The 14,002-nt window shown below is 43.3% G+C and overlaps 1 protein-coding gene across 1 annotated transcript in view; it reads right to left on the reverse strand.

The window, feature by feature from the left end:
* Positions 1-14,002, reverse strand: part of LOC124719778 (adenylate cyclase type 5-like) — a 597,816-nt gene that overhangs the window by 191,440 nt on the left and 392,374 nt on the right. Inside the window, exon 10 of the mRNA XM_047244976.1 lies at positions 4,014-4,098. Within this exon, the coding sequence (XP_047100932.1) occupies positions 4,014-4,098 (85 nt within the window). The remainder of the gene's footprint in view (positions 1-4,013; positions 4,099-14,002) is intronic.

Genomic DNA, 14,002 nt, shown 5'->3' on the forward strand with positions numbered 1-14,002 from the left:
GCAGATGCGAACTCTGACGATAAATTATTGGTTATGAAATGAATATTAAAACTGAAGCAATTGCAAAAAGGTAGGCCATTAAAGAGCTGAGATTTCATACGTTGAACGAAAGGTTTTTTAAAGGTCGGGGGCAGGGGGGGGGGAGTTCTGGCCAACGATTGCCTCAGAACAGTTGAAAAGGAATGCAGCAGAAAACGAATGGGAAGCTTTGAGACATGAAATATGATGACAGCAAAGGATGAAATAGGTAAAAAGACAAGGAAGTAGAAATACTTCATAATACGGGACATATTAAGTCTAACTGCTGAAAGTAGAAAATATAAAAATGCAGCAAATGAAGCAGGCTAAAGGGAATACAAACGTATAAAAATGAGATTGACAGGAAGTCGAAAATTGCTAAGCAGGAGTGGCTAGAGGACAAATGTAATGATTTAGAAGCATCTTTAACTAGGTAAAAGATGAATACCGCCTACAGGAAAATTAAAGGAGCTTTTGGAGAACAGAGAGGCAGCTGCATTAATATCAAAACCGGTCCTAGCAAAGAAGGGGAAGTTCAGAGGTGTAAGAAGTAAGTAGTGGATATATACAAGGGACATAAGCTTGAAGGCAGTATTATGGTAATCGAAGAGGATGTAAATGAAGATGATATTGGAAATATAATATGTGAGAAGAATTTGACAGGGACCTAAGTCAAAACAAGGTCTCAAGAGCGGACGACATTCTGTGAGAACTACCGATAGCCTTGGGAGAGCCAACGGTGACAAAACTCTTAGATGCAAGATGTATGAAACAGATGGTATACCCTCAGACTTCAAGAAGACTATAATAATTCCAATTACAAAGAAAGCAGGTGCTGACACGTGTGAATATTACCGAACTATCAGTTTAATAACTCACGATTGCAAAATACTAACAAGAATCCTTTACAGGAGAATGGAAAAAACTGGTAGAAGCCGACTTCTGGAAAAATCAGTTTCAAATTTGGAGAAATGTAAGAAGACACGAGGCAATACTGACCCTACGACTTCTCTTAGAAGATTTGATAAAGAAAGGCATACTTACGTCAATAGCGTTTGTAGACTTAGAGAGTTCTTTGGAAATGTTGAGTGGAATACTTCATTTGAAATTCTGGAGGTAGCACAGATAAAATACGGGCAGCAAAACGCTATTTACAACTTGTACACAAACCAAAAGGCAGTTATAAAAGTAGACGGACATAACAGGGAAGCAGTGGTTGAGAAGAGAGTGAAACAGATTTGTAGGCTATCTCCCATGTTATTCAATCTGTACACTGAGCGAGCTGAAAGGGAAACCAAACAAAACTTCGGAGTTAAAGTTCGGGGAGGAGGAACAAAAGCTTTGAGATGTGGCGGTGACATTGTAATTCTGTCAGAGACAGCAAAGGACTTAGAAGAGTAGTTGAGCGGAATGGACAGTATCTTGGAAGGAGGATATAAGATGAACATCAACAAAAGCAAGACAAAGGTAATGGAATGTTGTCGAACTAAATCAGGTGACGCTGAGAGAATTAGATTACGAAACGAGACACCTAAAGTAGTGGATGATTTTTGGTATTTGGACAGCAAAATAACTAATGAAAGCTGAAGTAGAGAGGATATAAAACGGAGATTGGCAATGGCAAGAAACGCGTTTCTGAAGAAGAGAAATTTGTTAAAATCGGATTCAAGTATTAGAAATTTTCTGAAGGTAATAGTGTGGAGTGATGCTATGTATGGAAATGAAACAGAGACGATAAACAGTTTAGATAAGAAGAGAATAGAAGCTTTTAAAATGTGGTGCTGTAGAAGAATGCTGTAGATTTTTGGCATAATTTGACTAGAAGAAGGGATAGGTTATAGGATACTTTCTGAGACATCAAGCGGACGACAGTTTTATGCTTGAGGAAGTGTGGGGGTAAAAACCGTAGAGGGAGATCAAGAGATGAGTACAGTAACCAGATTCAGAAGGATGTAGGTTGCAGTAGTTACTCAGAGATGAAGAAGCTTGCACAGGATAGAGTAGCATGGAGAGCTGCATCAAACCAGTCTCAGGACTGAAGACCACAACAAAAAACAACATTTTTCGCATATAGCATTAGCAGTGTTCTGCTTGATACAATCACGCCATTTAGATATCTGGACTTAGCGTAGCAGAGTGTGAAGATTGCGGTAGGGAAGATTATTAGCCATCTTCGGTTTATTGGGAGGATTTTGTGAAAGAGTGGTTCGCCTGTAAAGGAGACCTCATATAGGACGCTAGTGCGACTTATTTGTGAGTACTGCTGGAGCGTTTGGGATATATACCAGGTCAGATTGAACGAAGACGTCGAAGCAAATCAGACGCGAGCTGCTAGATTTGGTACCGGTAGGTTCGAAAAACACGCAAGTGTTAGGAGATGCTTTGCGAACTCAAATGGGAATCCCTGGAGGGAAGACAACGTTCTTTTAGTGGAGCACTATTGAGAAAATTTAGAGACCCGGTATTTGAAAGTGACTACAGAACGACTCTACCGCCGCCATTCAAAAATTTCGCGTAAGGGCCATGATGAGAAATTATGGCGCATACGGAGGCATATAGACAGTTGTTTTTCCCTCGCTTTGTTTGCGAATGGAACAGAAAAGCAAATGACTTGTAGTGGTGCAGGGTACCTTCCGCCACGCACGTATTGTGACTTGTGCAGTATGTAAGTAGATGTAGTTGTAGAAACTCGTGAGCTCGTACGTAGTCCTGCCATACGTCGCTGATACATGGTTTTTCTTTGCAGTTTTCGCCTTATTAGAAACGCAGTAGTAATGAGTGCGAAACCATGTGATGATTAATAAGAGTCTAAAGGTCATTTTTCATTTTTTAAATGTTTTGGCGGAGCGAAAACAAACCGCTCTACGTATTACACAGTGGAGCCTTGTTCGATTTTCATAGCGAAACGAAGTGTGTGCGCAATGGGTAAACGGCGCATCAAGTTGAGCAGAATGAAGTCTAGTTTCAGAAAAAAATACATTTAATTACTTGAATAAATGAAAAGCACCAGTAAATGTCTGAAGATGGCCTTGTAAGCAGAAGACCGGTTTACAATAAAAGTAATATTGTAGAAAAAAGCAAACTGGTGCTTTTCATTTATTATAATGTTGTTCTACCAAGAACCGACGGAAGATTCTGTTAATATAATTACTTGAAAGTTCCCAGGGTAGTTAATTGACTAGTGATTTGAGTTAAAACTAAAATATTGCACAAAGAGCTGGTTATAGCTACGTAAATGATATATCAAAAACTTGACCTCTTCGAGGTCAAGCCATTTTGCGCACAAAAAGTAACATTGGTGTCTTATTTAACAGTTAGACAGGTGTTTTTCGTGTAAAGTACTAAATTCAGGACATTTCACGGACAAAGGACGCTAGAAAAACAATTCATGCTGGCTGAACAAGTCTTGAAAATAACAAAAAATCTTTGAAAACAAAAAGGTGAAACGTGTTGTGAAATGGTTGTCTAAATGTAAGAAATTAGATGGAATATAGATACATTTGATGTGCCTTTGAAATTTAATGTTCTGTTGGGAACTCATTCTTATAGTTTCAGTGTATGGCTGAAGACGGAATTACACTATTCCGAAACCGGTCGTAAACCATAAAATAGTTTCGGTTCAACAACTGTCGAGGTTTTCGTATTTTCTGAAAACTGGCATAGAAATAAAATGAGTGTTATGATGTTGCGTGTTACACAATTATTACTTCTACACAAGTTCTGACAGCAAATCCCGTAGATCTACTCCAGTATTTTTCTGTGTAATAATTCTATGGTAGTAGCTCTTAGTGTGGAAATTCAGTAGAACATACCCCATTCCATCGGAGGGGAGAAAATAATAGTGCTACGAAAAGTACCCTCCGCCACACACCATAATTTGGCTCGCGTCGCACAAACGTCGATGCAGGATTAATGCAGAGGAATGTGTGCAGCAGAACACGGAATCTGACACCTTTTCGTCAGCTGGTATGCTAATGAACTGTGCAGCTACTGACCTTAGAACCGTCGACTATTATTATGTAGTTGACAGCCACCAGGACAATGACCCCAATGGCCATGCAGACGTACATCGGTATTGAGCTGCAACAAGGGAACGAGAGATCATGTAAGGCAAGTCGCTCTGGTCTGCAACAGTAAAAGACTGCTAGTTATGTAAAAAGAAGTAACTTAGTCCGTAAAGTTTTTGCCTAGTAAACATTAAACAGATTCGTCAATTTACAGTGATAGCAGCTTCCTTTACCCTTATTTGAATTCTACATTTATCATCGTATTCAAGAGTTAATTAATAAATATGCAAACATTATTGCTTTATGAAAAAAGTTATTTTATTTTTAATTAGTAATCCCATGAATATGTGGGTATACCTAATAAAATTATGCAGGGTGTTTCAGGAGGTATTGTAAATATTTCACAAGGTGATAGTATAGAGGAATGGCAAAAAATAAAAAAAAGAAAGAAAGACATATAACATGTGTCCAATTTTTATTGAGTACAGAGATGCAGTTGTTGGTATGTAACTCAAAAAAAACTTAAAGCAAAGGCAATACCAATGCATTTTTGACTTCTCTTGACAACAGCACGTGCAGCTCATTTGAGGTCGTCTTTGTCTCACCGCGCGGAGTGGCTGCGCAGTTTGAGGCGCTATATCACGGATTGCGCGGCCCCTCCCGCCGCATGTTCGAGTCCACCCTCGGGCATGGATATGTCTGTCGTTCTTAGCATAAGTCAGTTTAAGTAGTATGTAGGTATAGGGCCCGATGACCTCAGGAGTTTGGTCCCTTAGGAATTCACACACATCTGAACATTCGTCTTTGCGTCCTTTTATGTGGGCTGCACTACTCACAATCGTAACGATCAAATAGGCTCTTGTTGTTACTTTTTCTTTGTAGACTTCGCCTTTCAACCATACTCACAGGCAAAAAAAGCCACCACACGACCACCCCACACCGAATCCAGGGTTATTGTGCGATTCGATCCCCAGTGGATCCCCCCCCCCCCCCCCCCCTGGGAACGTCCCATACCAGACGAGTGTAACCCCAAATGTTTGCATGGTATAATAATAATGGTATAGGGTATGTGGAGGCAGTGTTTGTGCAGCAATCGCCGACATAGTGTAACTGAGGCACAATAAGGGGAACCAGCCCGCATTCGCCGAGGCAGATGGAAAACCGCCTAAAAACCGTCCACAGGGTGGCCGGCACACCGGACCTCCACGCTAATCTTCCGGGTGGATTCGTGTCGGGGATAGGCACGCCTTTGCGCTCAGGAAGCAGCGAGTTAGACCACGCGGCTTACATGTGGGTACTTGTCTTGCTCCATACAACGCTATTTCCTCACTCGCAGCTTGACATGTGGCTGTGAAACACCGTACAGTCCAGCGAAAAAATCTGTCTCCTCTCAGGCGCTAGTCGTGTGGCGCTGTACAGATCTGCATAGCGGTGGTGAGTACATTGATTTCACAGTCATGTGATAGTTGTGGGATCGTGACCACAGTCCTGTACCTGCAGAATTCCTACACCTGCTGATACGTTTTTCCTTCTTACAAGACGTAGAGCACGAATGTCTGACAAACAAACACATTCGTATGTGGTATCTCAATGAGAAGCCTGTCCACCTCGGTAGCTGTGTGGTCATTGAAGCGGATTTCTAATCGAGGTGCCCATGTTCGATTCCCGGTAGCTCACAGATTTCCTCCACTTGGGGACAGGGTGTTGTGTTCTCCCTACATTAGTATCGTCGTAGTTGATATTATGCTGTTGAGATGTGTGAATGTGCACGGTCCAAAAGCCAGTAAACTGGAAAAAAATGTGAAACCCACTTTGATAATTTTCTTACATTCTGTTACACCACAGAATAGTAAGAGTTTGAAAATTAGAAAGTTTTACTAAAACTCATTCGCCTTGCTACAAGCAAAGTGTGGCCACGCCAGAGGTAGAGACAGAACCAGAAAATAAGTGGTATGTCGCAAGTGGAACGGGCTTCAGCATGTTATAACACCGCACCGAGACAGAGGGCGAACACGAACTCAGCAGAAACAGCAAGGGACAGAAAACCAATGGAAACATATCAAGCATATCAGTTAGCTTGTAAGAGATGCTGGCAAGAAATTGAACATATTTCATGAGAACCAGATCGGAGTTGTTAAGAGCCTGTTAGGTAAATACAGCAGAATCAGAAGGACACATGCAATCACTACGAACCGAGCATTGCGTCATAGCCTCACTTTAGCTCCCTTGAATACTCCAGCTCTCCATCTCTCTAGGAATTGATCATTGGGATCGATGGCGTTGACAGTAATAGCACTCGATTCCGTGATTACTATACTGTAGGAAATCTACATACCCCAGAACAGTCTACGAACCGGCCGATGATATACTTCTGATGGCGATCTTCACCTGATGAACGTCATACCGTTTGCCGCCTACCAACTGCTGATGGAGAAGCTGACTGCCTTCCGACAACACCACACCAGCACCGAATTTCTACATCTACATCTACATCTACATTTATACTCCGCAAGCCATCCAACGGTGTGTGGCGGAGGGCACTTTACGTGCCACTGTCATTACCTCCCTTTCCTGTTCCAGTCGCGTATGGTTCGCGGGAAGAACGACTGCCGGAAATCTCTCTAATTTTACATTCGTGATTTCCTCTGGAGGTATAAGTAGGGAGAAGCAATATATTCCATATCTCATCCAGAAACGCACTCTCTCGAAACCTGGACAGCAAGCTACACCGCGATGCAGAGCGCCTCTCTTGCAGAGTCTGCCACTTGAGTTTATTAAACATCTCCGTAACGCTATCACGGTTACCAAATAACCCTGTGACGAAACGCGCCGCTCTTCTTTGGATCTTCTCTATCTCCTCCGTCAAACCGATCTGGTACGGATCCCACACTGATGAGCAATACTCAAGTATAGGTAAGCCACCTCCTTTGTTGATGGACTACATTTTCTAAGCACTCTCCCAATGAATCTCAACCTGGTACCCGCCTTACCAACAATTAATTTTATATGATCATTCCACTTCAAATCGTTCCGCACGCATACTCCCAGATATTTTACAGAAGTAACTGCTACCAGTGTTTGTTCCGCTATCATATAATCATACAATAAAGGATCCTTCTTTCTATGTATTCGCAATACATTACATTTGTCTCTGTTAAGGGACAGTTGCCACTCCCTGCACCAAGTGCGTATCCGCTGCAGATCTTCCTGCATTTCGCTACAATTTTCTAATGCTGCAACTTCTCTGTATACTACAGCATCATCCGCGAAAAGCCGCATGGAACTTCCGACACTATCTACTAAGTCATTTATATATATTGTGAAAAGCAATGGCCCCATAACACTCCCCTGTGGCACGCCAGAGGTTACTTTAACGTCTGTAGACGTCTCTCCATTGATAACAACATGCTGTGTTCTGTTTGCTAAAAACTCTTCAATCCAGCCACGCAGCTGGTCTGATATTCCGTAGGCTCTTACTTTGTTTATCAGGCGACAGTGCGGAACTGTATCGAACGCCTTCCGGAAGTCGAGAAAAATAGCATCTACCTGGGAGCCTGTATCTAATATTTTCTGGGTCTCATGAACAAATAAAGCGAGTTGGGTCTCACATGATCGCTGTTTCCGGAATCCATGTTGATTCCTACATAGTAGATTCTGGGTTTCCAGAAACGACATGATACTCGAGCAAAAAAACATGTTCTAAAATTCTACAACAGATCGACGTCAGAGATATAGGTCTATAGTTTTGCGCATCTGCTCGACGACCCTTCTTGAAGACTGGGACTACCTCTGCTCTTTTCCAATCATTTGGAACCTTCCGTTCCTCTAGAGACTTGCGGTACACGGCTGTTAGAAGGGGGGCAAGTTCTTTCGCGTACTCTGTGTAGAATCGAATTGGTATCCCGTCAGGTCCAGTGGACTTTCCTCTATTGAGTGATTCCAGTTGCTTTTCTATTCCTTGGACACTTATTTCGATGTCAGCCATTTTTTCGTTTGTGCGAGGATTTAAAGAAGGAACTGCAGTGCGGTCTTCCTCTGTGAAACAGCTTTGGAAAAAGGTGTTTAGTATTTCAGCTTTACGCGTGTCATCCTCTGTTTCAATGCCATCATCATCCCGGAGTGTCTGGATATGCTGCTTCGAGCCACTTACTGATTTGACGTAAGACCAGAACTTCCTAGGATTTTCTGTCGAGTCGGTACATAGAATTTTACTTTCGAATTCACTGAACGCTTCACGCATAGCCCTCCTTACGCTAACTTTGACATCGTTTAGCTTCTGTTTGTCTGGGAGGTTTTGGCTGCGTTTAAACTTGGAGTGAAGCTCTCTTTGCTTTCGCAGTAGTTTCCTAACTTTGTTGTTGTACCACGGTGGGTTTTTCCCGTCCCTCACAGCGTGGAAACCGGCAACTGGGCCTCGTGGGGTCCACCATGCCGTTCAACACTTAGGCACCTCCGAGTGCTGAAACCATTTTGGCCGGTAGGAAGGAGATCGACCGGCCACACGACTTCAGACAACACCACATCGCGGAAGCGTCATCAAGGGTAAACATAGGATTCGGAGTGGGATCGAGCACAAACTCCAGCAGAGCTGGCTCGGAAGCCATGAACAGCAATCCAACACGCAGCTGAATGAGACATCGGCTACAAGGCCTGTGTGGAACAAGGCGACTGTACAAATGGTTAACAAATAATTGAACTTTTACAGCGTTTTCAATAATGACAGAGACGCTTCACAGGTACCCAACTAGTATCCTCACTGATGCGCAGGAGTCTCAGCTTGGCCTCTGTATAATTCGTAACGTAGATAGCATTACTGATACCTGCTTTTTCGGTCACACTGAAATGTTAATCGTCTGCACATCCTAGAACGTACTACACTTTATGTTAATGTGATATTTGTTGCACACTGTGCGTTGGAATTTTAATGGGCAACAGTGTGACTGACGACTGCTAATGCAGTTCATGTCAGTACGTTCCACAGTGACAAATAACCGTAAAACATCCATGTGGTGTCCAAAACCAACGATACACGGTAGAAATTGAGCATTTAATAGCTGGAGCTGAATATAAAGACCGTCCGGGTTGGCCGAGCGGTTATAGGCGCTACAGTCTCTTCTGTGTGTTTTCAGTACTGTAGCTATTATCATTTCAGCCTGTCGAGATGGTCTAGCGGTTCTAGGCGCTCAGTCCGGAACCGCGCGACTGCTACGGTCGCAGGTTCGAATCCAGCCTCGGGCATGGATGTGTGTGATGTCCTTGCGTTACTTAGGTTTAAGTAGTTCTAAGTTCGAGGGGACTGATGACCTCAGGAGTTAAGTCCCATAGTGCTCAGAGCCATTTGAACCATTTGAATATAAAGTTTGTTGTTGATGTTAAATACGACTGAATCAGGCAATGGGTCGCAAATGCTAAATATGTGCCGGATTCGGATGAGCGTTCTAATACCCTTTGCCCCCTCTGTGTCTGTCCATTTCCTCCCCCTCCCAGTCCAGCTCCTCTTCCCCCCTTATCTCTTTTCGTCAGATTTGTTTACTTGTACTGTAAACGAAACCTTGATTGGCCACTGAAATCGCTTGAAATTAATAGATAAATCGCTTGGTACCACTCGAATACGAGTTATGAGACACACCTTTCCAGCTGCTGGATATGTGACGACAGCAGATACTGTGACAGTATTTGAGCATAGTTTTCATCGGCGAACGAGTAGGATTACAAAGTTCCGGACGATTCATATTCCGTAGTAGTATTTTAACCGTAAGTCGATAAGCCATAAACATAGCTTTGCTGTTTTCTCCTAAAGCCTATCGTGAGGAAAAAACAAAAACTACCTTGGTGTAGATGCAGTTCTTGTTTGAGAAACAATTTGTCAAATGGTTTAAATACCCTCCGACAATAGTTAACACCGACTATCTGAAAGAAAACGAAATGGCATATTTTAGCAGCACAGCACTTTTTTTTCACAGTCAGTTTTAACAGAAAATCTGTTCATTGTTCTTTAAAAACATACGTAGCCTATGTCCGTCCAAACCTTTATTAGAGTATTGGCTAAAAGTTTGAAATAAATTGGTTAAGAACTTTTCGAAAATTTTACAAACTATGTTGCGACTGTATATATCGTACTCACTCAGTCTTCAGGCCACGAGTGGCCTACGGGAACCATCCGACCGCCGTGTCATTCTTACAGGAGGATGCGGATAGGAGAGGTGTGTGGTCAGCACACCGCTCTCCCGGTCGTTATAATGGTTTTCTTTGACCGAAGCCGCTACTATTCGGTCGAGTAGCTCCTCAGTTGGCATCACGAGGCTGAGTGCACCCCGAAAAATGGCAACAGCGGATGGCGGCCCGGATGGTCACCCATCCAAATGCCGGCCACGCCCAACAACGGTTAACTTCGGTGATCTCACGGGAACTGATGTATCCACTGCGGCAAGGCCGTTGCCCGCTGTATACATCGTACATCTGTACATTACATGTAGAAAAACATGCAGCCTACCATGACCGTCTGAATACTTATTAGAGCTTCGTATAAAAATTTGAAGTAAATCGGTCAAAAGCTCTTCGAAACTCTTGCTAACTTTTACCTGTTATATCTTATATCTGTCTATTACATTTACTAAAAATATTGTATGTGGCCTATGTCTCTCAAGATGCTTATTATAGTATCGCGTACAAATTTGAACTAAATCGGTCAAGAACTTTTCGACATTTTTGGTAACAGCATTAAACAACGTCTTGTCTTTTTACAGCAATTCAGGTTTACCCTGTGGTGACATCAGACATAGGGTAGCTATATGCACATACCCGAATGGCGGTAGCATTCCATACACAAAGGGCACTGGTTGGACTATCATTTGTACTCAGGTGATTCATACGAAAAGTTTTCCGAAGTGAATTTGGTGACACAACGGAAATTAACAGATGGTGAGCGCGGAATGGTAGCTGGATCTAGACGCATGGGACATTCCATTTCGGAAATCGTTGGGGAATTCAGTATTCCGCAATCCACTGTACCAAGAGTCTGCCGAGAATACCAAATCTCAAGCATTAGTTCTCACCACGAACGGCACAGTAACTGACGGCCTTCACTTAATGACCGAAAGCAGCAGCTTTTACGTAGAGTTTTCAGTGCTAACATACAAACAACACTGTATGAAATAACAGCAGAAGCAGAAATCAATATTGGATGTACGACGAACGCATCCATTATGACAGTGCGGCGAAATTTCGCGTTAATAAGCTGTGGCAGCAGACGACCCACTCGTCTGACTTCTCTAACATCACAACATCGCCAGCAGCGCATCTCCTGGGCTCGTGACCACATCGGTTGGACCCTAGACGACTGGGAAACCAAGGCCTGGTCAGACGAGACCCGATTTCAGTTGGTAAGAGCTGATGATATGGTTCGAGTGTGACACAGACCCCACGTTGCCGTGGATTCAAGTTGTCAACAAGGCATTGTGCAAGCTTTTGGCGGCTCCATACTAGTGTGGGCTGTGTTTACATGGAGTGGACTGAGTCCTCTGGTTCAAGTAAACCAATAATTGCCTGGGAATGGTTATGTTCAGCTACTTGGAGACCATTTGCAGCCGGCCGGAGTGGCTGAACGTTTCTAGGCGCTTCAGTCTGGAACCGCACGACCGCTACGGTCGCAGGTTCGAATCGTGCCTCGAACATGGATGTGTGTGATGTCCTTAGTTTAGTTAGGTTTAAGTAATTCTCCGTTCTAGGGGACTGACGACCTCAGATGTTAAGTCCCATAGTGCTCAGAGCCATTTGAACCATTTGCAGCCATTGATGGACTTCATGTTCCCAAACAACGACGGAATTTTTATGGATCACAATATGTCGTATCACCTGGCCATAATTGTTTGGCGATTGGTTTGAAAAACATTCTGGACAGTACATGTCAGTGCTTGGGCCTCTCAAATTGGCTGACACGAATCTCATCGAACATAATTGAGAGGTCAGTTCACGCACAAAATCCTGCACTGGCTACGCTTTCACAATTATGAATGGCTGTAGAAGCAGCAATGCTCAATATTGTTGCAAGAGACCTCCAGTCCGTGTCACGTCCAACTGTTGCACTATGCTGGACAGGTATCCCATGAGTTTCTCCCCTCTATGTATACTTCAAAGGGATAATGTGACCTCATAGCAGCTGCACAAGTCAATGGCCATCAGTCTCAGTGTGGAAATTAAGTCTCGCATGCTGTCTGTGAAGTGGCCGGTATGTTGTTGCTCAAGCACGTGCCATTCCTGAGACCATCAAGCGGGTGAGGAGGTTTCCCACGACGACATACAGCAAGTTGCAGCTGGCCGCAGCATGATGAGTCGGGTCTATGTCAGCAGACACAGCAAGCCACTCCATTTCGTTGCTCCTTGCGTCTTGAAGGAAGGCATTCACGAGGACAGGCTTCAACACTTCAAAGGACAAATCCATCGCCAGGTTATCGACTGTGGGGCTGCTTAATAATTTATAGGATCCTGTCCTAATACTGCACAGTCCTCAAACTACCCTTGCTAACGAAGAGAGCTGTCCCACATCCAAATGCGGTACTGGCCCAAGACGTGACTGATCCACATCCCTGCTCAAACCGTGAGACTGAAAGCCTGAGACATGCACTGTTAGTTGGCCGCCTCCACATCCTTCTACCTCACCTGTCAGGCATTACGCAAACCCTGAATTCGTTGGTAAGAACAATCTGACACGACTGATACAGGTTCCATTACATGTGCCCCTTGCTCACCATCTTCCGCACCGTGGTGCTGGGAGGTGGGTGGTGTTCTTCGTAATGGAAGCCTAGAGTCTAAATTAATGGTGTGGAAACGGCTGAGTAATTGCCGGATCGAAAAAGACTTTCTGCAGTTAAGAAGAAGCTCAAGTGTCTTCTTTCCTTACGGAAATTAACATCTATGGCTATTTGCCTGTTTCAAATAACGAAGCAAATGCACGAACAGTTCTTTTTCTGGGCAGCTGCAGCTGTACAAGTCCACTTTGTAAATCGAAGGAACTGCACAGTAGTTGCTCAACCAACAATATGTTATTGCTTGCACGACCCATTTCGGTATACTAAATTCCCACTATCTGGCGTAAACACTGAGGACACTATGTACGTATTACTACATAATGTGTTTTTTTTTTGTTTTTTGTTTTTGAATTGCATCTTAGATCTTCTGTGTTTTAGCTGATCCTTGTTTTCTCGTTATGATGTCATTTTGGTAAATTCCTAGATTCTCCCCTTTTATTTTATACTTGACATGGAACTTTTGTTCCATAGCAACACTGGGGTGGAAGATGACCTCAGTCCGTTAAGTGCTCCTTTTTTATTGATTCATTTTGAAGATTTTAAGCGTATAACCGCTTATCCATTACATTTTCCATTTTTTGAGAATTGCGTGCCCTAGTCTCTTAACATATTCTTTTAATCCTTACAGTCCACACCAGTTGATGAGGTTTTAGCATTCTGAAACCATCTGTGTAAGCAATAAAGTATCGTTGATTCACCAACTGTTGTGTGGGTTCTTCAGTTTGCAAAATGAAGCAAGTGCTCTCATTTTCTCCCAATTACTCTTCCTTTGCCATTTGTCTCTCAGTTGGTCATGGTTCATATGTTTACACCTTCTCTTCATCATTTCTGTTCTGTCACGTTCGTCTTTCTCCCCCTCTGACAACACTTTGGTCACTTCCATTGCTGGTACTGCCCACAGTTTGCATCTGCCTGTGCGTAAGATATTATCCTACGTTTCACGAACAACTAACTTTACATGAGATCATTATTAACCACTGCCCCTACACGCCCACCCCAAGTGCGAGCAGAGGTCGCTTTTCAGCGCTGTGGACAGTGTATGGCTGCTGACGTAAATAGAAGTAGGGAAGTGGTGTCTAACGTGCCCCTCGGTTGCATGGTATCAGGGCAGTGAAATGGGTGGACACAGAGACATGACAGAGTTGCACAAAGGATTTACCATGTATGGAC

Source organism: Schistocerca piceifrons, chromosome 11, assembly GCF_021461385.2.
Source record: "Schistocerca piceifrons isolate TAMUIC-IGC-003096 chromosome 11, iqSchPice1.1, whole genome shotgun sequence".
In the NCBI taxonomy this organism is placed as follows: domain Eukaryota; kingdom Metazoa; phylum Arthropoda; class Insecta; order Orthoptera; family Acrididae; genus Schistocerca; species Schistocerca piceifrons.